Source organism: Mus pahari, chromosome 2 (assembly GCF_900095145.1).
Source record: "Mus pahari chromosome 2, PAHARI_EIJ_v1.1, whole genome shotgun sequence".
Lineage (NCBI taxonomy): Eukaryota > Metazoa > Chordata > Mammalia > Rodentia > Muridae > Mus > Mus pahari.
This window is the reverse complement of record NC_034591.1, coordinates 49,054,671-49,077,386: the sequence shown is the minus strand read 5'-3', so window position 1 is coordinate 49,077,386 and position 22,716 is coordinate 49,054,671. Positions and strand designations below refer to the sequence as shown.

Genomic DNA, 22,716 nt, shown 5'->3' with positions numbered 1-22,716 from the left:
TCATAACCATCCGTAACAAAAAAATCTGACTCCCTCTTCTGGAGTGTCTGAAGACAGCTACAGTGTACTTACATATAATAAATAAATAAATAAATCTTAAAAAAAAAAAAAAAAAAAAAAAAGAAATTTCTGGGATATTTTTCTTTATTACCTCCTAATATAGTTGATTATTCTAATTTTCTAGATTCTGTCCTTTAATGTATTTAATATGTCATACTAGAGTATATCTCAGAGTCTTAGGGAATACTGTTGTTGAACAGACCCTACAAACTAAAGTTAATTTGTCAATTTTTTTTTTTTCATTTTATTTAGTCTAGCTATATGTCAAACTTATATGACTTTAAAATTATTTATAAAAAATAATATACTTTAAGCTATCTTTTATTTACTTTCAGGTTCATGCTTGGGAGATTTCTGATCAATTGTTACAGATCCGACAGGATGTGGAATCATGCTATTTCGCTGCCCAGACCATGAAAATGAAGATTCAGACCTCATTTTATGAGCTCCCCACAGACTCTCATGCTTCTTTAAGGGACTCATTGCTAACTCATATTCAGAACTTGAAAGACTTGTCACCTGTCATTGTAACACAGGTAAATCCTGTACTCTTTAAGGAAATTTGTAAGGTCATTTGGATACATTACATCTACTTTGGTTAGCATTGATAGGCCATGTAAGGTAATTTTATTGCTATATTTTCACAACTGTAGCAGAATAGAAAATTACTCTTTTTATTAGTCTTTGGTTCATTAGACTTCAAACATTAAATATTGGAAGTGGGGAGGTGAGTAAATGTTTTCTCTAGCATGTGCTCCCCACTGTTAAAATTGCAGATGATTAAAAAAAACTATACTATTCTGGATCAGATTCTTAGAGTTAGCTTTTTTAAAAAAATATTTTCTGGGACTGTTGGTTAGCACAAGTGTTATAAACGAAACATTGACTGTTTTGGCTTTCCCCTTTAGCCAGGGAAATAGCTTAAAAGTAAAGTATATCCATGGCTTCAAGATGAGAATGGAGAGAGGAGGGAAATGGCAATGCATTGAGGTCTGAGCCACAGATATAGCTTTGTCAAGTTCTGTGGCATTGCCAAGTAAAGTTAAAGAGGGGTGTATTTTGAGGACATCTATATGTTTAAACATATTTTATTGTTTTTAAGCTGAGCATAGTGGTTTAAACCTATAATTCCAGCACTTGGGAGATGGAGAAAGGAGAACAGTCTTTGCTACATAGTGGGTTTGAAGCTAGCCTGAGCTATGAGAAACTGCCTCAGAAATACCAATGGGAATATATATTCTAGCTACCAAGTATATTTTGTTGAATCTTTTGGTTTTGCCTTTAATTTTTAAGGTTAATCTTTGAATCCAAGCAGTTTGTAGCTAACAAGATAAATGGGTAGATAGACTTTCCTGGGTAAGGAGGAAAAAGGATGTCACATTGTTGGGAAGAAATGTGGTGTCTGGTGTCAGTTTATCTAGTCTATTCATTTATTTAATCTCTATTCCTGTTCAGCTGGCTTTAGCAATAGCAGACCTCGCCCTACAGATGCCTTCTTGGAAAGGATGCGTACAAACATTGGTAGAAAAGTAAGTCATTTGTAATTTGGATCTTTTTGGATTACTGTAAATCCACACAGAGAAATCTGCTCTACTAACTAGACATTTGATTGTTTTCTAAATTTTGAACATAAAATTACATATTTAAAGAAGGTTTCTAGAAAGTTAATTATGTGTAGGTATGTGTATCTGCATGTGGGTAAGTGCACATGAGTGCAAGTGCCCAGCGAGGGCAGGGCAGGTGCATCCTGTCCTCTGGAGCTGCAGTTACAGAGAGCCGGGAGCTACCTGATATGGATGCTAGCAACTGAATTTCGGTCTCCTGGAAGAGCAGCAAGTCCTCTTAACCACTGAGCTATTTATTTCTTCATTCCCAATCAATATACTTTTTATTTCTCTTCAAAAAATCATTTGTTTGTTTGTTGTGGGTATGCATGCTACATTTATGTCATGTTCAGAAGGGCAGCTTCAAGGAGGAGTTGGTTCTCTCTACCACGTGGGTTCTATACATTGAGCTCGGGTCATCAGGCTCGGTGACAAGCACATTTACAGACTTCAGTTTCTCCAGCCCCTGAGTTATATTTTATTAACTTTCTATAAAGAAAGTAAATGTTGGGGCTGGGCATGGTGGTTGCATGTCTTTAATCCCAGAAGTCAGGAGGCAGAGCTGGACAGATCTATATGAGTTCAAGGTTAACCTGTGCTGCATATTGAGTTCCTGGCCTATTAAGGCTACATTGTCTGCCAGTAAGTGAATGAATGAATGAATGAATGAATGAGTATAAACAAACAAGGCTACCTTGTCTATCAATAAACAGATAAAGAAATAAATTCAAGGCTATGTGATCTATCAATCAATCAATAAATAAATTTTATAATCCACTTTTCTTTTGGTATAAGCTCATAAATACACATATGACATAGACATTATGAAATTGGTTGCTACCTTTTATTTTATGTATATGAGTACACCATTGCTCTCTTCAGATACACCAGAAGAGGGCATCAGATCCCATTACAGATGATTATGAGCCACCATGTAGTTGTTGGGAATTGAACTCAGGTCCTCTGGAAGAGCAATTGGTGCTCTTAACCACTGAGCCATCTCTCCAGCCCTGGTGGCTATCCTTTAAATTGAGTCATTATGATTGGTCAGACCTGCAGAGTCAGAAAGATATTGGTGTTGAATACTGGAGGCTTCTGATAATACAGAACCAAGCCAAGTTAGCAAAATATTTGACTGCATGTCTGCACGCAAGTAATTTTTTGTTTGTTTGTTTGTTTGTTTTTTGAGACAGGGTTTCTCTGTATAGCCCTGACTGTCCTGGAACTCACTCTGTAGACCAGGCTGGCCTCCAACTCAGAAATCTGCCTGCCTCTGCCTCCCAAGTGCTGGGATTAAAGGCGTGCGCCGCCATACCCGGCCTTTTTTTTTTTTTTTGTAATACTTTAAAAATAACTAAGACTGAGGGCTGGAGAGGTGGCTCATACTGCTCTTTCTGAGAATCTAAATTTACTTCCCAGCACCCACATCAGGTAGCTTACAGCTGCCTATAACTCCATCTCTGGGGGTATCTGACACTTCTGACCTCTGTGGTCATTTATATTCATGTGCACATAGCGTGCGCATGTGCACACACACACCCATACATATAATTAAAATTAAATCTTTTTAAAAAAACTAAACTGACTTAACTTCCTTTCTACCGCCATATCTATTCTTCCTCCTTCCCTTCCTGTTTTTCCTCAGCCATTTAACAAGTTCGAAGCTAGCATGGAATGTTTGAAATTTGTCTCAATAAAACATTTGCTGTGTATTGACAAATGCCTTTTATCCCAGCACTAGGGAGTCAGAGGCAGGTGGATTTCTGTGAGTTCAAGGCTAGCCTCATCTACAGAGTGAGTTCCAGGACAGCCAGACCATGCAGAGAATCCCTGTCTCACACACACAAAAAAAACAAAAATGAAATGAAACAAAGATTAGATTTCATTTCTTCTTAATGTTTAGAATACTACGTTTGTTGCTTGGAATACTGGGCGATTCTGGTGGTTTATATTGTGACTGTGTATTTTCTGGCTCTCAGTGACTCATCATAAATCCTTCTTTTGTTTTCCAGATATAGCAATGATGTAACTTCTTTGCCTTTTTTGCTGGAAATCCTTACAGTGTTACCCGAAGAAGTACATAGTCGTTCCTTGCGAATTGGAGCCAACAGGCGCACAGAAATTATAGAAGACTTAGCCTTCTACTCTAGTACTGTGGTATCTTTACTGGTAGGTTCAAAATAGTCATTTGTGGGTAAAGGGCAGAAGCCATGGCATTGTTATTTTGTGACCTGATTGCAGCAGTATGAGACAGGTTACTTTGCAAATGTGGCCATGATACTACTTTGGCATTTAAACAAAATCTTTTTTCTTTTTTTTTTTGGTGGGAGCTGGGAGTTTTGAGACAGGTTTATCTATGTATCCCTGACTGTCCTGGAACTCTCCAAGTAGAACAGGCTGACCTTGAACTCACAGAGATTCGATTGCCTCTGCCTCCTGAGGGCTGGGATTAAAGACATGCATCACCACCTGCCTTATATATACAACAACACTTTTATACTACAAAATACTTTAAAACCTGTCCTTCTTGAGCATCTTTGTAATCCTATGATGATAATTTCTCTAGTTTGATAATGGGCTTAGTAATATTCAATTATTAACTTAGAACTTGAACTCAAGTCTTATGCTATTTAAAGCTATTGGCTCTTGGTAAAGGACCACACTATAGGAAGTATATATAAACTAATTTTACTAGGAAAAAGATAAAGAAAATTGACATTTTGATAAAGAGATAATAGAAGACTTTACTTGACTAATTATACATTGGTTAATATCAGAATTGGATTTTTTAGTAGTTTAGACTAAAAGTGGGTAGATTTGCTGTTTATAATCTGGTAGCATATATAGGAATTTAATTGAACACAGCTGGACTCTTTGGGTTACATGTTATTTATGTGTATTATTTTAGACTGTCTTAGTAGAACTGAGTAGTTTTCACAGAGATAATATGGCCTACAAAACTTGAAATGTTTTATTGTCTGTTCCTTAAGATTCTACTATCCAGCTTTATTTTCTCAATAATGTGACTATTTTTTCAGGGATTTCTTTTAGTACTACAGTATCATACATCAAACAAAACTTACCTTAAAATTATATTCAGTTCAACGGTAAAACTGGTTTGGAAATAAGTATCTCTAAAGTTTTAACTGGCCGTTGATTTCAAAGACAATAGTATTGTAGAAAATTAGAAAAAATCACAGCTATATCATATTCAAATAACTTAGAAAACATATCCTGTGTTTGTTTTATTTTGGTGTGTTGGGGCTGGAACTCAGCCTCTTGTTTACCAGAAGTGCTTTACCACTGAACTACAACTGAGATTCTCGTTTGTTTGTCTGTTTGAGGCAGGATTTCTCTCTGTAGACTTGACTAGCTTGGAACTTAGAGATCTGCCTACCCCTGCCTACCCCTGAGTGAGTGTTGAGATTAAAGATGTACATCACCAAATATAATTTCTTAAAATTTCATGTACTTATTGTGCAGAGAATAGTTTGCACAGGTTCATTTTCTCCTACCACTTGGGTCCCAGGGATCTAAGCAACTCAGCAAGCCATTTTTAAAAAGAGTCTGATGCATCCTAAGCTGGCCTCACACTTGGCTTCATGGCAAGTTCCATAGCTTCATAGATGAGGATGACCCTGAACTTGTGATTTCCCTTCCCCCTCCCTCTTCCACCTGGGTCTGCCTCAGATGCAGTGTTATATCCTGTCCCTCATTTTTTCTAAATGTTTTTATTTTTCTATATGTTTTTGTGTCAGTGGAAGTCAGAAGATAGCATATGTTCCCCTGGAGTTAGAGTTCATAGGCAGTTTGAGCTACTCAGTGTGGGTTTGATATCTGAACTCTGGTTCTCTAAGAGAGTAGCAATGCTCTTAACCTTACATTTGAGCAGTCTCTTCAGCCTCCTGCTATTTTGTTTATGAGATCTGGTTTCATAGAGCCACTGGGTTCAAGTGGTCTCCTGCTTTATCTTCCTGAGTAGTTGAGTCTGTGGGGATACCAGTGCACTGACCACTGTTAACCTTTTAACACACTCCGCCCCACTGAGTAACTCAGAACAATTAAGCCTGTGTTAATAGTGTTATTGCCTATTCCTTTAGCGTCCTCATAGAGATAGATAAACTAAGAGGCCTAAGGGATTAAAATTGTTTTTTCTAGATAACATGTCTCATAGTTATTTCATGTTGCGTCTTACCCAAATATCAGGTCTGATTGATACTTCGTTAGTGATGTGGGGACTGCCACCTGGTTTAGGGTAATAACAGCCTGATGCTTTCATGTCTAGTGTGCTTTCCCTTTTTTACAGTGTACTTTGTATGAAAATAGTATTTTATGAAAATCCAATATGTTTTTAAAAACCTACTTATTTTGGATCTCACTGTATATTTCTAGCTAGCTGCAGATCCCCTGAAACTGAAGTTAAAGATGGTTGTGAGCCACCTTGTGGGTGCTGGGAATAGAACCAGATCCTCTGTAAAAACAGCCAGTGCCCTTATCTACTGAGCCATCTCTCCAGCTTGGTTCATAGGCCCCGAAGCAAGACTTGTAAGGTTTGAGTCCTTGCTTTGTCATATTAAAAGATAATTAAAATTAACTCTTCTGCCTCAGTTTCATCATCTGCACAATGGAAGTAATAGTATCTATTTCATTTTGAAGAGACTGAGTTAATGTATAAAAAGTTATTAAACTATGTTTAGCACATAATAGGGTTCAGTAAACCTTATGACTGGTCACTTATTTGTTGGTTACATGTTCCTTCTTTGGCCAAATGTAATGCCCATGAAGAAATAGAAAAACATAAGCAAGCTCATATTTATATTTGTATAGCCTATCTGTCTGTTATCCTAAAGGAAGAAAATTGATTTTAAGATAAATGTTTTGCCAAGTGTGGCAGCACATACCTCTCATCCTAACACTTGGAAGGCTAAAACAGAAAATTGTGATTTTGAGGAAGCCTCAGTCACAAAATGTTGTCTCAAGAAGCTAAAAATAAATCTAAATTTCTCAATATTGTTTTATAGGGATGAAATGGTGTATAGTAACATATTAAAGTTTCATTTTTCATCTTTCCAAGCAGCCTAGTACTGTTTGGAGAACACTAATAAAAATAATCACCAGGGCTAGGGATAAACAGTGTTGCTAGATCGTATGCACAAGTCCCTGGACCCAGTCTTCACCACCAAATTAAAAAAACCATCATCTAAGCCACACAGTGCTGCACTCCGGAGGCAGATATAGAGACAGGCAGATTTCTATGAGCCAGAGTTACCTAGTGAAGAAACTGTCTCAGAAAAAGAAGGAAGGGAGGGAGGGAGGGAGGGAGGGAGGGAGGGAAGAAAAGAAAAGGGACGGAAGGGAGGAAGACAGACAGCATAAAACATCAGTAGTGCAGATTATAGTTTAGATGAAGCTTTGAGTCTGGGGGGTTTCCTGTGTAGTTTATATTTCTGATGTAAACATAAATGTCAGAATTTTATCCTTTAGACTATAGTTGCCACCATCTTGAAATTATTTTTTTAATTGATACCAGTTGATTATTGGCGCTCAATTAAGAGGTATTCTTCTGTGATAATGGAGACGGTTCTGGAAGTCCAACTGCCAGACTTCAGATCTGGTGACTATAGGATATAGCTCTTTCCTCTCTGCGTCTTGAACCTCATGGCAGTTAGGATGTTTCAAGCCTACGGCCCATAAGCTGTCTTGAAACATTCTCATCTTGAAGAAGTTGAATTGTGATTTACTTTGGCTGAATATAGCACAAAGACTCAGATAAAGGCAGTGATTGGCAACTTTTGGTCTGACTTGTTTTATGTCTTTTATAAAAACTTCCCTTTCATAGTACTGGGAATTGAACCTAAGGTCTCTGTGTATACTAAGCTAGTGTTTTACCATTATTTTCTATATTTACAGATCCCCCTTTAAAAAACAACTTGCTTTAAATGGCTTTTTTTTTTAAGATTTAAATTTATAAATAAGTCTTCCAGGTATTTTGTCTGCATTTTTGTGTGTTCCCGGTATCCTCAGATCCTAGAAGAGATGTTGCCTACTATGGAACTGGAGTTACAGATGTTTGTGAGCCACTCTGTAGGTACTAGAAACTGACCCTGGGTCCTCTGCAAGGGCAGCAAATGTTCTTAACTCTTGAACCATCTTTCCAGAATCCCTTCCCCAACATTTGTTTGTTTGTTTATTGTATTTGTGTGTATGTGTCTCTACTCCAGTACACAGGTGGAGATGGAGGGCGACTTGAAGGACTTGGTTTTCTCCCTTATGTGGGTGGGGGGATTAGACTCAAGTCTTGTGGCAAAGCAACTTTACCTGCTAAGTCATCCTACCACCCCTCCCTTTCCTTCCCCTCCTTTCTCCTCCCTTCTTCCCTCTCTTTTTCTCTCCCCGCTTCCCTCTCTCTCTTTCTTTGAGATGGCATGTCTCATTGATTCAGTTAGACTAGCTGCAGGCCAGCAAGCCTAAGGGACCCTCCTGCCTCCCCTTTCTCTGAACTGTGATTACAGATGTGCGCCACCGTGCCTGGATAGAGTAGGGCTGGGGATCCAAACTCATCTCCTCATGCTTGGCCAGCAAGCACTTTACTGACCAAGTCGTCTTCAGAACTGTATGTACTGGTCTTTATATGGGGAATAAACAGTGCTATACTTCAGAAATAGTTGTATTGATAGGAGTACCTTGTACATAAGCAGGAACTAAGAACCTCAGTTATTTTTAATGTCTGTTTTGGGAACTTTAGCCTCTCTATACCTAAGCTTCCCCATTAAAAAGAAGTGATAGCCAGGCATGGCTTCCCCATTAAAAAGAAGTGATAGCCGGGCATGGTGGCGCACGCCTTTAATCCCAGCACTGGGGAGGCAGAGGCAGGCGGATTTCTGAGGTCGAGGCCAGCCTGGTCTACAAAGTGAGTTCCAGGACAGCCAAGGCTATACAGAGAAACCCTCTCTCAACCCCCCCCCCCCAAAAAAAAAAGAAGTGATAATGCATACTGTAGCATTTTACTGGGAATCGTGGTAGTGGTAACAGGACTTAGAACAGTGACGCTTACAAAGAACTTGTGACTGCCTGTTTCTACTGCATTATAGGCATGGCGATTATAGTGGTGACTTAAGTATAAAGATATTTTTAACTATATTTGTCTTCTATTTAGATGACCTGTGTAGAAAAAGCAGGGACTGATGAGAAGATGCTTATGAAGGTCTTCCGATGTTTGGGAAGTTGGTTTAACTTGGGAGTTTTGGACAGTAACTTCATGGCTAATAATAAGTTATTAGCACTCCTTTTTGAGGTCTTGGTAAGTAAGCTGTACCTGCCATTGCCACTTTTAATAACCAACCTTCTGGGACATCTCAGTGTTTTGTTGGAGAGAAGCACTTTGTGTGTCTTAAGACTAATGTAAGGAGAAGTTGAGATTGATGGGACATGCAGAGGTAGCGGCAGGAAGTTTACAAGTTCAAGGTCATCCTTAGCTAAATAGCAAATTTGAAGCAAACCTGAGCTCTTAGGGGAGGAAAAAAGCCCACTGAAGCTGACATGTATGTAATAGAGCATGTGCAGAAGAAAGCATGTGTTACTGTTCAAATGACATATAAAGGTAAGGCTTTCAATTTGCTGGCCATTGAGCTTCTAATGCTTCTTTTTGAAATCATTAAAATGTTTTCCATTATTTACTTTGAGTATATGTGTATTTTTTATATGAAGGCATGTGTATGCTTCCACACTAGTGTGGATATTAGAGGCCTCTGTATAGATGCTCACCTTCCATCTGGTTTCTGAGACAACATCTCTCCCATTGCTTACTATGGTGCTGCATACTTCAGGATAGCTGGCCAGATAGCCTGGCTGTTTTCCTGTGTTTGTCTCCTATCTTACCATAGGAGCGCTCTTACATAGTATTTGAACTAATGTTCTCAGGCTTGTGTGGCAGACACACACTCACATACAGGTAAAACACCCATACACATAAAAATAAATCTTTAAAAAAAAAAAAAACCTAAACATTGAGATGATTTACATGTTAGCTCTCCAGCTTAAGAGTCTGTTTTGTTGTTGTTATTCGAGAAAGACATAAAATGATGGCTTCACTAAATTACAGTCGCCCTCAATTCTATGGGTAAATAAGGGCCCTGTAGTTTTCCTTCTTGTACTTTCCTATCATTTTTTTGAGACAGTCTCAACTCTGTAGCAGACTGGCTTACAGCTCTCTGTGTGGTCCTAGTTATCTTCAAGTTCAAGTTCCTTCTGCTCTCACCTATTGAGTGCTGACCTTGGAGCCTGTGCAACCATGTTGGTTCTGCCTTGGACCCTCTGATTTATTCTTATTCTTAAAAATTTTTTAGATTTGTTTCCCAGTTATGAGGCTTAGATTTCCATTTACTATGCTTTTGGGGTTGATTACCTACTTTTTGAATTTCTTCGAGTAATTTCCAAAGAAAATGTACACAGAGAATAAAAAGGTGTTTGCATGTTTTGTTATTACTGTATTTGAACTAATTTGAACTTGAATGCCTGATCTTCTACCTCTACCTTCTAAGTGCTGGGGTTAAAAGCACTACAATTTATAAATTGCATTTAAATCAGTTATTATATGTATGTGCATGTCAGAAGACAAGTTATGGAGGGGTTATCTCTATTATGTGGGTTCCAGGAATCAAACTCAAGTTGTTAGGCTTGTCACATACCTTTATCTACAGAGCCACTTACCAGCTCTGAGACTTGCTTAAAGTCAAAGCTAGATTGGAATTTATTCTGTCCCATGAAGATATTGAATTTGTGGTAATCCTATTGCTTCATCCTCCTAAAGTGCTTGAATTACTGGTATATTCTATGATACCCAGCAAGAAGTAGTAGTTTTCATTTTTGATTAATTCATTAGGTAGATGTGGTTTTAGGTCCATTGTTCTTTTCTTCAAGATTTCAACCGTTTATGTTCTCATATGCTAACATGTGTCATTATGAATGAGAAATTGGGAGACTTTTTCATTTCTGGGTTATGCCTCTTGATTGATTGATTGATTGATTGATTGACTTAGTGACAGGGTTTCTCTGTATAACCCTGGCTGTCCTAGAATTCACTATTTAGACCAAACTGGTCTCAAATTCAGAGAGATTCATTTGCCTCTTCCTCTGGAGTGCTGGGATTAAAGGTGTATGCCACCACTACCCAGCTGGACCCCAGAAATTTTAAAGAGGCTCTACTTAACTTTGGTATTCTGAGATCTCACTTCAGTATGTAATGAGCCTTTTGGAGTTGTTGAGTCCTTTCGTTTTAAGTAGTACTTAAAAAAGAGAATGGATTTAAAGGTAAAATGAGGGCAGAAGAATGCCATTATCTATAGAAGAAATCGTATAAACAGAAGCATGGGGATAGTCTGGTAACTGCCAGGCATCATGGCTCTTATGTGTGATCCCAGTACTCTGGAGGCTGAGACAGAGTGCTGTGCTTCCAAGAAAGCTTAAGCTACAAAATTCCTTTGGATCTCTGTGAATTTAAGGCCAGTTTAGTCTGTGTAGTGAGTTCCAAGCCAGCCAAGGCTACACATGAGACTTCATCCAAAAAACAGGCAAAAATAAATAAAAAGAAAATTTTGTATGAGTCTGATTGAGGAATAAAGACTTTTCATTTCCTTGGCATGTCTGGAAATAAGGAAGATGTTGTCTTGGTGAGGTCTGACCTTATGGGGCTGTTCATCATGTTCTCTCAGTACACTGGCATGCATTTCTGTAGTCCTAGCACAGGGAAGGAAGGTAGAGGCTGGAGGAACAGGAGACTAGGTGCTACATAGTAACTTCACTCTATACTACAGGACACCTTGTCTCATAAGACAACAGCAAACAATTTTCAGAAGATGGTTTAAGTGTTTTCCTTCGACTACAGTGATTCTGATTTCTGCTTCTGTATTCCTTCTATTTTCCAGCAACAAGATAAGACCTCATCTAACCTACACGAAGCTGCTTCAGACTGTGTGTGTTCAGCTCTCTATGCTATTGAAAATGTAGAGACAAATTTGCCATTGGCCATGCAGCTTTTTCAGGGAGTCCTGACATTGGAGACTGCCTATCATATGGCTGTGGCACGGGAAGATTTGGACAAGTGAGTAATTATTGGAGTCTAGAGCTCTGGGTTACCTACAGTCTGTGGTTTTTCAAATCCTTGTTTGTTCACCCATTGACTTTTGATTCTCTGTGGCTTTGTGAATGTAAAGTGCATACTATCTGAAGTGCCATCTTGGATCTGGGAGAGGATTACCACCAGTTGGTGATTATATTTTCTTTACTCTTAAAATGAGAAGACTATACGAAATAGGCATAAACTTTAAAGTATCTAGTTTAGGGGCTGGGGAGATGGCTGAATGGTTAAGAATGGGCTATGCTCCTGCAGAGAACTTGGCTTTGGTTTTTAGTACCCACGTCTAGACCCTCACAACTGCCTGTAATTCCAACACTAGGTAATTCAGTGCTCTCTATACCATGAGCACTTGCATTCACACAAGCATATGCCCACAGAGAGACATATAACTTAACAAAAACAGCCAAGGTAATAATAATCTTTGAAATGTCTGATTTGGAATTTTAGATTTTTTTAAGATTTGGTTTTGTTCTTTTATGTGTGTGTGTGTGTGTGTGTGTGTGTGTGTGTGTGTGTGTGTGTGTGCGTGCACATATGAATGCAGGTGTCTGCAAAGAACAGAGGCATTGGATCCTGAGCTGGAGTTATAGAAGGTTGTGAGCCACCTGATGAGGGTATTGGAAATCAGACTTAAGCCCTCTAGCAAACAAGTGATCTTAGCCACTGAGCCATCTCTCCAGAACCCTAATTGGGAATTTTTATTCAAAACTTTGTTATAGAGAATATGAATCAGCTTACCATTATATATTTATCTGTATAGATGTGAACATCCTAAGCACAAGCATTTGCCCCAGAGATTATGATACCCAGAGTGAGTTATTCACTGGATGGCCCTCAGCCAGAAGCCTTAGTTCCTTTGACTATGAATATGTAAAGCCCAGACTTTTGACCTGGTACTCTCATTCCACCTCCACAGAGTTCTGAATTACTGCCGAATTTTCACCGAACTATGTGAAACTTTCCTGGAAAAAATTGTCTGTACTCCAGGCCAAGGTCTGGGAGATCTTCGAACTTTGGAATTGCTTCTTATCTGTGCAGGCCACCCTCAGTATGAGGTAGTATCTATACTGTGTTAAGGCTGTTATTCTCTGGTTGTATATAGCATATTCCATTTCCTTGTTGAGAAACTATAGTCTTGTTTTAAATGATGTGATCTGAGAGTTGCATCTGGATTTACTTTATTTTTTTCAACTTCATTATTTGTATGTGGGGTTGGAGAGCAGCACACGTGCGCTAGTGTGAGTGTGAAGAAAGGCAGTGTCAGTAGTCAGTTCTCTCCTACTTTCATGGTGGCTTCAGGAATTGAGTGTGCCTACTCAGCATGTCCCTTACCCAGTGAGCCATCTTAGTGACCCCATGATTGGGATATTTTAAAGAACTGTGTTTGGGTTCTGGTTCTGTTTTATTTTGTTTTGTTTTGTTTTCATATTTTGTTGTCAATGTTGATTGTTGTAGTCAACTCAGAGACTCTATCTGAAGGAAAACCTATTATCTTTCCACTATTAACCCAAACACATGCAGGCACGCAAGTTTACACCAGGACAGTCAAGGCTACACAGAGAAGCCCTGCCTTGAAAAGTTTCCCTTTTTTACCAGGCACATGCCTTTAATCGAAGCACTTAGGAGGCAAATGCAGGAGGATCTTCATGAGTTTAAGGCTAGCTAGTGTACATAGTGAGTTTCATTTAAAAAAAAAAATACTCCTTAAAGGTTTTTATGAGCTGGATATGTCGGCGCATATCTATAATGCCCATCATTGCAGCACTTGAAGGCCAAAGTGGAGGATCAAGAGTTGAAGCCAACATGGGCTGCAATGTGAGCACCAGGCTAGCCTGGGCTACATGGATGCTATATTTGTTAAAATCATAATTTTCTTTAAGACACCCCTTTGTGGTGCTGAGGATCAGACTCAGGGCCTTGCATGTGTTAGACAAATTGATACCACCAAGCCATATCCCCAGCCAGCCCTTCCGTTTGTTTGTTTTAGAGCACATGTGTATATCCTTGGCTGGCAAACAAGCCTGACAAGGATCCTGTCTCCATCTCCCAGGTGCTCAGATGATAGGCATATACTGCTATACTACCTATAAATTTCCTAGATTTTAGGGGCTAGAGATACGGCTTAGTGGTTAAAAGAACTGGCTACTCTTCCTGGGGACCCAAGTTACTAGAATATAGCTCCAGTCCCTAGGGATCCAAGACCCTTTTCTGGCCTTTATGGGCATTGCATTCATATGATGCTCAGCCACACATACTGACAAAACATCTATACACATAAACATAAGTAAGAAATTTATTTTTTTTCCTGGATTTTTAGAAGGTTCTTTATTCAAGAAATTATACTTCCTTTTTATCACTTAAGAAATAATAAAGGGATCTCAAGAGATGTCTCAGTAGTTAAGAGCACATACTGCCCTTCCAGAGAGCCTAAGTTCAGTTTCCAGCACCCCTATCTAGTGGTTTACAACCACCGGTAACTCCAGCACCAGCAGGACGTGATCCCTCTGACATCCCTGGGCACCTGCACTCACCTGTACTTATTTCTCCCCCCATGTACACATAAACGTAATAAAAATAAATCTTTAGGTTGTGTTTACTTTTTTCCCTCAGAGCTGAGGACCAAACCCAGGGCCTTGTGCTTGCTAGGCAAGCGCTCTACCACTAAGCTGAATCCCCAACCCGATCCTATTTACTTTTAAAGGAAAACAAATAACAGCTGGGCAGTGGTGGTACACACCTTTAATCCCAGCACTGGGAAACAGAGGCAGGTGGATCTCTGAGTTTCAGACTAGTCACAGTGAGTTCCAGGATACCCAAGGCTACACAAAGAAATCTTGCCTCAAAAAAATGGTGTGTGTGTGTCTTGTGTTGCATTTCATTTTGAACAGCTTTTCTTTGGATCCTTAATGGAAAGGAGCAACATCAGGTCATTCTGTGCTTGTTCTTTTTTATTCCTGTGGTTCTCAGCACAAGCAGGTGCTTTTTGCTTATCTACAGAATCTCCCAAGGAGTTGCAGATAGGGTAAAATTTAAAACACTACAGTCCTTTGTGCTAGCAGTCACTTCTGAAGTAGCCCTGTTTGGAAGCCACTGGTCATTGATTTCCATTCATTTCTACCATCATGAAAACAGCCAAATGAGGACTGGGGATGGTTGTACATGCCTCGAATCCCAGCACTTGAGAGGAGGAGGAGGCAGAATGGGGAGTTCAGAGTCTTTCTTAGCTACTTAGTAGTGACTTTGAAGCTAACCGTGACTACTACATGAGACCTTGTCTCAAAGTGCGGGAGGAGTGTGAGTGTAGGATCGTAAGGAATTACAGTTGGCTAGCCTGGGAAGAAGTCTTCTGCTGTGAGCATAATTAAACATTCCACAAGTTTGGGGAAGCTATGCCTTAGAAGACACATCTTTTTGTTTTCTATAGAATTTAATATGCTTTGAGAAAAGTTTTCCCCAAAATAAATAGAATATAAAGCTAGTCATCTAATTGGATGATGAGGCCTACTGGGAAGATATTTAGGAGGTAACATAACAAATCCTAATGGTGTAGAAAAGGTGGTTCTTAACTAACTACATATATGTTATGGAATAGTGTATGTCCTTCCTGTATGGTAAATAGTAATGAAACTGTTTTTTCCTCTGTTCTTTTCCTCTACAAATAAACCATCTTCTTTCTTACCTAACAGGTAGTAGAAATTTCCTTTAACTTTTGGTACCGACTAGGAGAACATTTATACAAAACCAATGATGAAGTTATTCACAGCATCTTCAAAGCGTACATTCAGAGGCTGCTTCATGCCTTGGCTCGACACTGCCAGTTGGAACCAGACCATGTAAGCACTCTCGTCTACTTTAAATTTCTACCTTTTGGTTTTAATTTGAAAAATTGGGGGTGGGGGGGATCTTTTTGGGTTTTTTCCACTTTAGCTTACAGCGAAGAAGTCAGTACTAGTATAATAAAAATTAGACCTCTGTAGAAAGATTGTTCCTACTGAGCCAGCAGTGTTTATAGGAATTTGCTGTAAATGATGTTATAGAAAATGATTACCTATGTTCAGAAACTTGGTGAACCACTATAACACCATTAATAGTGATAACTTCTGCAGCAGTAATAGTTAGGATAAGTGGTAAAAATCAGTGTCGAATTCTGTACTGTTTGCTTGGGCCTTCTTGTTTTTGTGTAGTGCCAGGGACAAAAGCTAGACCTTGACCAGTGCTCATCCTGCGCTGCCTTCCATGCTCTTGGTGGTCCACTGTCTAGTGCTGGCTGGCCTAGAATTTACTATTTTGATCAGGCTGGCCTCCAGCTCAAGAAATCCACCTGCCAAGACGTACTTCCTGCCAAGCACTGGGATTAAAGGCATGTGCCATCACACCTGGCTTTGTCTTTGGGTTTTTTAAGACAGTGTTTTGATATGTAGTTGAGACCAGTTTTGAACCCCAGCCTCCTGATTGCTGGGATTACAGGTATGCACCACCACATCTGTTTCTACGTTCTACTTTGTTTTTAATAGTGTAGAATACACAGGTAAAAACTAAGATTTAAAAATGAAAAACCATGTGTAAAGATGTTGAGAATTATCATTTCTCTCCATGTATATATATACAGTTTCTTTATATTATAATCATTTAATAATTTAAAAGAAAATATATAGACATTTGCTTAGAAGAAAACATACTAGAATCACAACATAGTTCATGGGAAAACTCTTGCACCTTCTTTGTGTAAGGCCCCAGTACATTATGTCTCTGTTATTTGACCTTTCTGCTTGGTTGTTGAGTGGCTGTGGCCTAGCCCCTGGAGTAAATTTAATTGCTTATAACAGTGAATCTGACTTGCTAGTCTCTGAACTTTCTAAACTGAGGATCCCTAATTGTTGGAATACCCCACAGGAGCTGCTTTAGTTCAGGGCTACACTAAGTAAGGAAGGGTAAGCACTGCTCTTTGCCAGTTCTTTGACACCATTTCCCACGAAAATTTTTTTATCACTTGAAAATTTGTATTCCTTTTGAATTTTATTCATTGTTTTATCTGGAAAGCCATTCTTTTTCCTCATTTCTCTGTTTTAGTTTCTTCTTCCTAAAGCAAGGAGGCTAAAGTAGACGGTACTAAGGGATGGATACTGGGTGTCCATGGACTAACGTTTTCATAGCTGCCCTTAACTGTCTCAAATATAATTGGTAATGCCTTTTTTAGAGAGGTGCATTGGGATAGGATTTAAAATCTAAAGTTTTCTTTGTGAAGTTATTGTGATAATTTTTGGTTTTTGTTATTTTGTTCTAAGTTTTTTGTTTTGTTTTTGTTTTGTTTTTGGGTTTTTTTTTTTTTTTTTTTTTGAGACAGGGTTTCTCTGTATAGCCCTGGCTGTCCTGGAACTCACTCTGTAGACCAGGCTGGCCTCAAACTCAGAGATCTGCCTACCTCTGCCTTCCAAGTGCTGGGATTAAAGGCGTGCGCCACCACTGCCCGGCTTGTTCTAAGATTTTGAAGAAGAAAGCCTCAGATTTGTTTGCCCAGTATTAAGGAGCTGACCTTCTAGATAGGGTTGTAACTTTTACCACTTCTTTATAGTCACTCTTCACCTCTGATTTTATTAACAACAAATGAGGTGTGAAAAATAGACATACATAGTCACACATAAGCTGAAGGATTTCTTCTCATGGAATCGTAGACTAAACACACTCGGGGAGCACTTGACCTTCTATTATGATGGAGCATAGACTGTGGTTGGCATTTGATTCCTTAATGGCTTTCTCCTCTATGGATTCTATAAAGGGAATTGACAGCTTGGGTGAGTTTTGAACAGGTGTTACATGCTGTTGAATTTCAGGAGGGAGTTCCTGAAGAGACTGATGACTTTGGGGAGTTTCGAATGAGAGTGTCAGACCTGGTGAAGGACTTGATTTTCTTGATTGGATCTATGGAGTGTTTTGCTCAGGTAAGTTCATTTGGAGATTCTTGGGCCAGTTTTAGTGATCACATTGTGTTTATTTTGCTTCTAACCTATAGCTTCTGTAAATGTTCCATCTTTTTCCCCCCAAGCTTAATGGCCGAATGTGATAGTAGATATGTAGGTGCCTAGCACATTGCCTGGCATATAGTAGCAGTGTTTGTTTAGGGTCTGATAAACCATATGTCATAGACAGATAAATTCAGCTATGGTTTATTCTATTACTCTTACTGAGAAGAGCTGTTCCATGTGTGCAGCTGATGAATATGGAAATCTCCAGGAAACTTACAGGGATTTGGATGCACTGGGAAAAATGGACAGGTTTCCTGCTTTGATCCTGGCAAGTCTTTAGTTATATGGTATTTCTTTGGTTCATAGTTAGATTCCTGTGCAACTTCATTCCAGAGGTGGATATTATTAGAGTCACAGTCCTGTGGTTTCCTGGTGATGAATAAGTGACATTTGACCTCATAAGGTTGCAGTCATTATCATCATTCCACATCACTTAATTAATGTTAGAATAACATCAGGTTTTTTTATTGCTGGGTCATACTTTAATGAGTTCTGGTGTGACAGTTTGGATGATGTGTTGTAGTGACACCAAACTAATATAAGAAAAATTGGGAAGACAAGGGTTTGACACCCATTGTGTATATCCAACTTGTGTATAATCTTACCCAGGAGACATTCATGTAATTACAACTTTTCATTACAAAGCATGTCTTTGGAATCCACTATGGAGATTCTTAGTAAACAGACTTAGCAGGCAGATGACCCATACTCAGATTTCAGCTCTTTTTCTCACTGGCTGTGTGTCTTTGACGTCAATTTTGATGTTTTATGAATTTAATTATATAAGCTGTCAATGTTGCCCGATGTGTTTGTGGAACTCCAGGTTTATAAGATGTTCTTTGGCAAAAATGAAAGCAAACTAGCTAGCTAAATCATTAATTGAAATTGTGAAATGATACACTACATTGAAAGTTCTGTGATACAATATGAGAGTTTATTTTGCTCTCCTTTGTAGTGTGTCTTTTTTTTTTGACTGCAGAAATTTGCTTTGTTTTTATGGTTATTTATTTTTGATTGTATACATTTCATTTGGCCTAATATCTAGTCATGTTCCACACCTGGATATAATCTGGAAAATTAAGAACCAGAACATCACTTGGTATTCTGTTAGGTCTGCCTTTTTTTTTAAATTGTGCTTGGCCATGCTGTTGTAGAGAACCTTCTGAGCGGTTGCTTTCAGCACGTTAACTTGCACTCCTATTTGATGCAGACAGTCATTAAACTATACAGCAGATGAACATGCAGAATTTGTGCTCACGAAGGCCTGTTGATGAGCTAGTAAGACCAGAAGAAACTCATTTATGTTTCATTTTTTTTCATAATATTCATTTTCTGGAGACACATAATAACCTTGGTAAACTCTTGGGGTTCTGAATACATTTGCTTAGACACTAAAGCCAGTTAGTTGTAGTTAGGGAGGAGACAGAACATGAAGGTACTGCCCTTTGCTGGCTCTCGTGATGACTGGGCTTAACTAAAGAACCAGGTTTCCTTGAACTAACATTTTTTTGTTTGTGTTTGGAATTGTGTTTTTCTTTAATGGATCCATAACCCACCTCTTCTTCTCTAGTTGTATTCTACTCTGAAGGAAGGCAACCCACCCTGGGAGGTGACAGAAGCCGTTCTCTTTATCATGGCTGCTATAGCAAAGAGTGTGGATCCGTGAGTGTCTACTAAGTCTTTTGTTGGGAACTCTTATATAGTAAGAGAAAGGAGATTTACACATTTCTCTGATATATTACTGGAAAGTCTCACAACTTCGATGCTGCTGTCCAGTTTTCCAACTTCAGTCTAGTGCAGGGCACCTACATTGATGACGCTGTATTTTAATATATTTTCTAGAGTTAAACTTTTTTTTACTCTTGATCTAGGAATAGAATACTGATTTTTCCCCCCCTTTCAGTGGCTACTTTGTCACAGTAGGTGCGATCAAGGAATTAGAGTGTTAAATTGTTGATATTTGCTTAAAAACTATGACATAGGCATTAAGGTAATGACCTTGGGAAAGTTATTATTAGCTTTTTAACTATATTGTTCTCTTCTGTATTAGGGAATCTATGGGTTGTAGAGGCAGAGAGCAATAGTATCATTTCACCTAAAAGAAGAGATTCTAAATGACAGTTGTTACTCTTGTTATTACCATTGAGAAATTATAAATTATTTAAATTTGAGTTGTAATTGTTTAAAAAAAATAGTGGAAAATTATGGCAGTGTTCTTAAATGGTTTGCTTGTGTCCTGAGTTTTTACACTGATGTAATAATTTCAAAGTTGCATTGGATTTTGATCAGTTACTTACACTTCACCTCTATTTAGGACCTTGTTTGGAAAGATGGTTAATGCAGATGGGTACCTGTTAAAAGCAGTGTTTCTTTTCAGGGCCTAGTCTGTGAACTTAGACATGTTTCTAACCCAAGAAACACTTTAAAAGAGATGATTTAGGTCTTTTTTTTTTTTTTTTTTTTTTTTTCTAATAGAAGTTTGCTTCTTTATTACTTACTATAGTATTTGCTCTTAAACTAGTATCTTTTGGAACCTTCTTGGATGGTCTGAAGGTTACCAAAATCATTATTATTGTACCCAGTCGATGTTGATTTGAAAAGGATAGGTAGACTCCTATAACTGCCTGAGTGCCCAAAGGAAGTTAAGGCATCAGTTAGAGAATAACTACTTGTTTCTCTTCACTTCAAACCAGCGTGTGGTTACAGGGTTTTGGCTTGGTTTTGGTTTTTGCCCATTTAAAGGATGTAATAAACCTAGTAATAGGTAGGTGTGCTCATGCTGTGATCCTGGATCTCTTCATTCTAAACATCTTCATTTCTGGATTAAATTCTGACTGGAACATCTTCCCTGCTGTGTTTTTAACCCAGTTTAGTAGAAGGATGAGAGTGCTAAATTCACAAGACTGTAACAAGTGTTTGCTTAGTTTACATCCCTCCCTCCCCCCCCCCCTTGTTCCAGGGCACCTTAGTGGCCCCTGCAGCTTGTTTTCTTGGGCTCTTTCAGCTAGTGAGCCTACCTCAACTTTTCAAAGTTTCTATTATCCAGCTATAGGAAATCTTTTGGAGGATAACAGCTAATAGAAGTGGTCTATGAGAGTTGTTGGGTTCCTTCATTCATTCATTAAAGCATTAAGCAGTATTTCTTGAGTGCCCACTATGTGCCAGGTACTGTTCTAGGTGCTGCAGATAGAGGAATAAAAGAAGTAGATTCTTTAAAAGATGACTTTCACCTTCAGCTAATAGCTGCCTTTCCAATTGCAAATGCCTTTTTGGGAGCATATGTCTATAGATACTTTCATTTTGTTCAGAAGGAGCAATGTTCTTCTAGAATATTAATATTTTTTATTTATTTATTTTTTTGTCTTTGTCTCCTTTTGAAGATTTGGAAAATATGCAGGGCTGGGGAATGTGCCTCAATGGTAGAGCACATTCTTCGCACCTTGTCTGAAAATGCTCAGCACTTTCATTTGGATAGTTATTTACTTAGAAGCCCTTTAGGCAATATGAAGTTTCACCGCAGCCTATTACATGGCCAGATCATTACCCCTATAGACAGTAACTGTAACTATTCGCTTTCTTTCTCAGGGAGAACAATCCTACACTTGTGGAGGTATTAGAGGGAGTTGTTCATCTCCCAGAGTCTGTGCATACAGCTGTGCGGTACACCAGCATCGAGTTGGTTGGTGAGATGAGTGAAGTGGTGGACCGGAATCCTCAGTTCCTGGGTGAGTGTGACTTCTGCCTCTGCTGGCACCCCTGAACTGCTTCTGGTGTTTTCTTTCTTTTGGACTTGGTTCTTTGCTTTCTTCTCATAAAATAAGTGTATTATAAGCAGCTTAGCTGGTAACAGCTGTGGGGTTGGTCTACTTAATACTTTTCTTAAAGCACAAACACTGGTTTGTTTAAAAGCTTAAAAAGTTTAAAAGTTTTAAAAGACTTGTTTCTGCTAGTCTGATACATGTATGTATGAGTTAATCAGTTAATCTGTTCTGAAAGATAATAGACTAAAAAGAAGGGAAAGGGGTCTTCTTTTAAGTACGTGTTTCATGTAAAAGCTAAGAGTTACTCAAAATAAATTTAAATTAAAATGAAACTGGAAAGTTGGAGTTATAATTAGAGTCATTTATCTCAACACCCCCATTTTGTAGATAAAGACTGAAATTCAAAGAACATAAAAAATGTAAGAGATTTATTCTGAAAATTTTATGTGTCCCAAATATGTGAATGTTTGCAAATAATCTTCCGCAAAAAGGAAACATGGTCTCTTTTTCTCAGCTTGTGCATGAAGCCTATGATAGGTGTGCTCAGTTTATAACTACTTTGCAAGTAGAGCATTCTATTCCATAATGTTTTCGAGATTACTCTGCGTGTGTGTGTGTGTGTGTGTGTGTGTGTGTGCGCACGCGCGCATGCATGCATGATGTGAATGTGTGTGTCAAGTCTAAGAGCTGGAGTTCAGAATTTTGTGTGTCCCCTTGTCACTCTGAACTTCTTTTTGAGATAGGTCTCCCACTGAATTGGAGCTCGCCATTAGGTAGTGATATAGTGAGTAGACAATGAATTCAGTCTTTGCCCATGTCTGCCCCAGCCCTGGGTCACCGGTGTGCAGTGCTGTGTATGGCTTTCCTGTAGGTTCTGGGGATCTGAACTCTGATCTCTGGGCTTGACAACAAGCACTTTACCCAGTCTCCACCCAGCCACCAAATAGCTGTTTTCTAATTCTCTCTCTCTCTTTTTTTTAAAGATTGATTGATATGTAAGTACACTGTAGCTGTTTTCAGACACCCTGGAAGCTGGCATCAGATCTCATTACAGATGGTTGTGAGCCACCATGTGGTTGCTGGGATTTGAACTCAGGACCCTCGGAAGAGCAGTCAGTGTTCTTAACCGCTGA

At 38.7% G+C, this 22,716-nt stretch overlaps 1 protein-coding gene across 2 annotated transcripts in view; it reads left to right on the top strand.

Annotated features, from left to right (window-relative positions):
* The window catches only part of Tnpo3 (transportin 3), a 71,195-nt gene that overhangs the window by 20,764 nt on the left and 27,715 nt on the right, over positions 1–22,716 (top strand). For both annotated transcript variants that reach the window (XM_021191385.2, XM_021191387.2), the window contains 10 exons: positions 396–596; positions 1,516–1,589; positions 3,677–3,833; positions 8,821–8,964; positions 11,588–11,763; positions 12,716–12,854; positions 15,486–15,632; positions 17,631–17,738; positions 19,393–19,484; positions 21,408–21,547. In XM_021191385.2, coding sequence (XP_021047044.1) covers positions 396–596; positions 1,516–1,589; positions 3,677–3,833; positions 8,821–8,964; positions 11,588–11,763; positions 12,716–12,854; positions 15,486–15,632; positions 17,631–17,738; positions 19,393–19,484; positions 21,408–21,547 — 1,378 coding nt within the window. The remainder of the gene's footprint in view (positions 1–395; positions 597–1,515; positions 1,590–3,676; positions 3,834–8,820; positions 8,965–11,587; positions 11,764–12,715; positions 12,855–15,485; positions 15,633–17,630; positions 17,739–19,392; positions 19,485–21,407; positions 21,548–22,716) is intronic.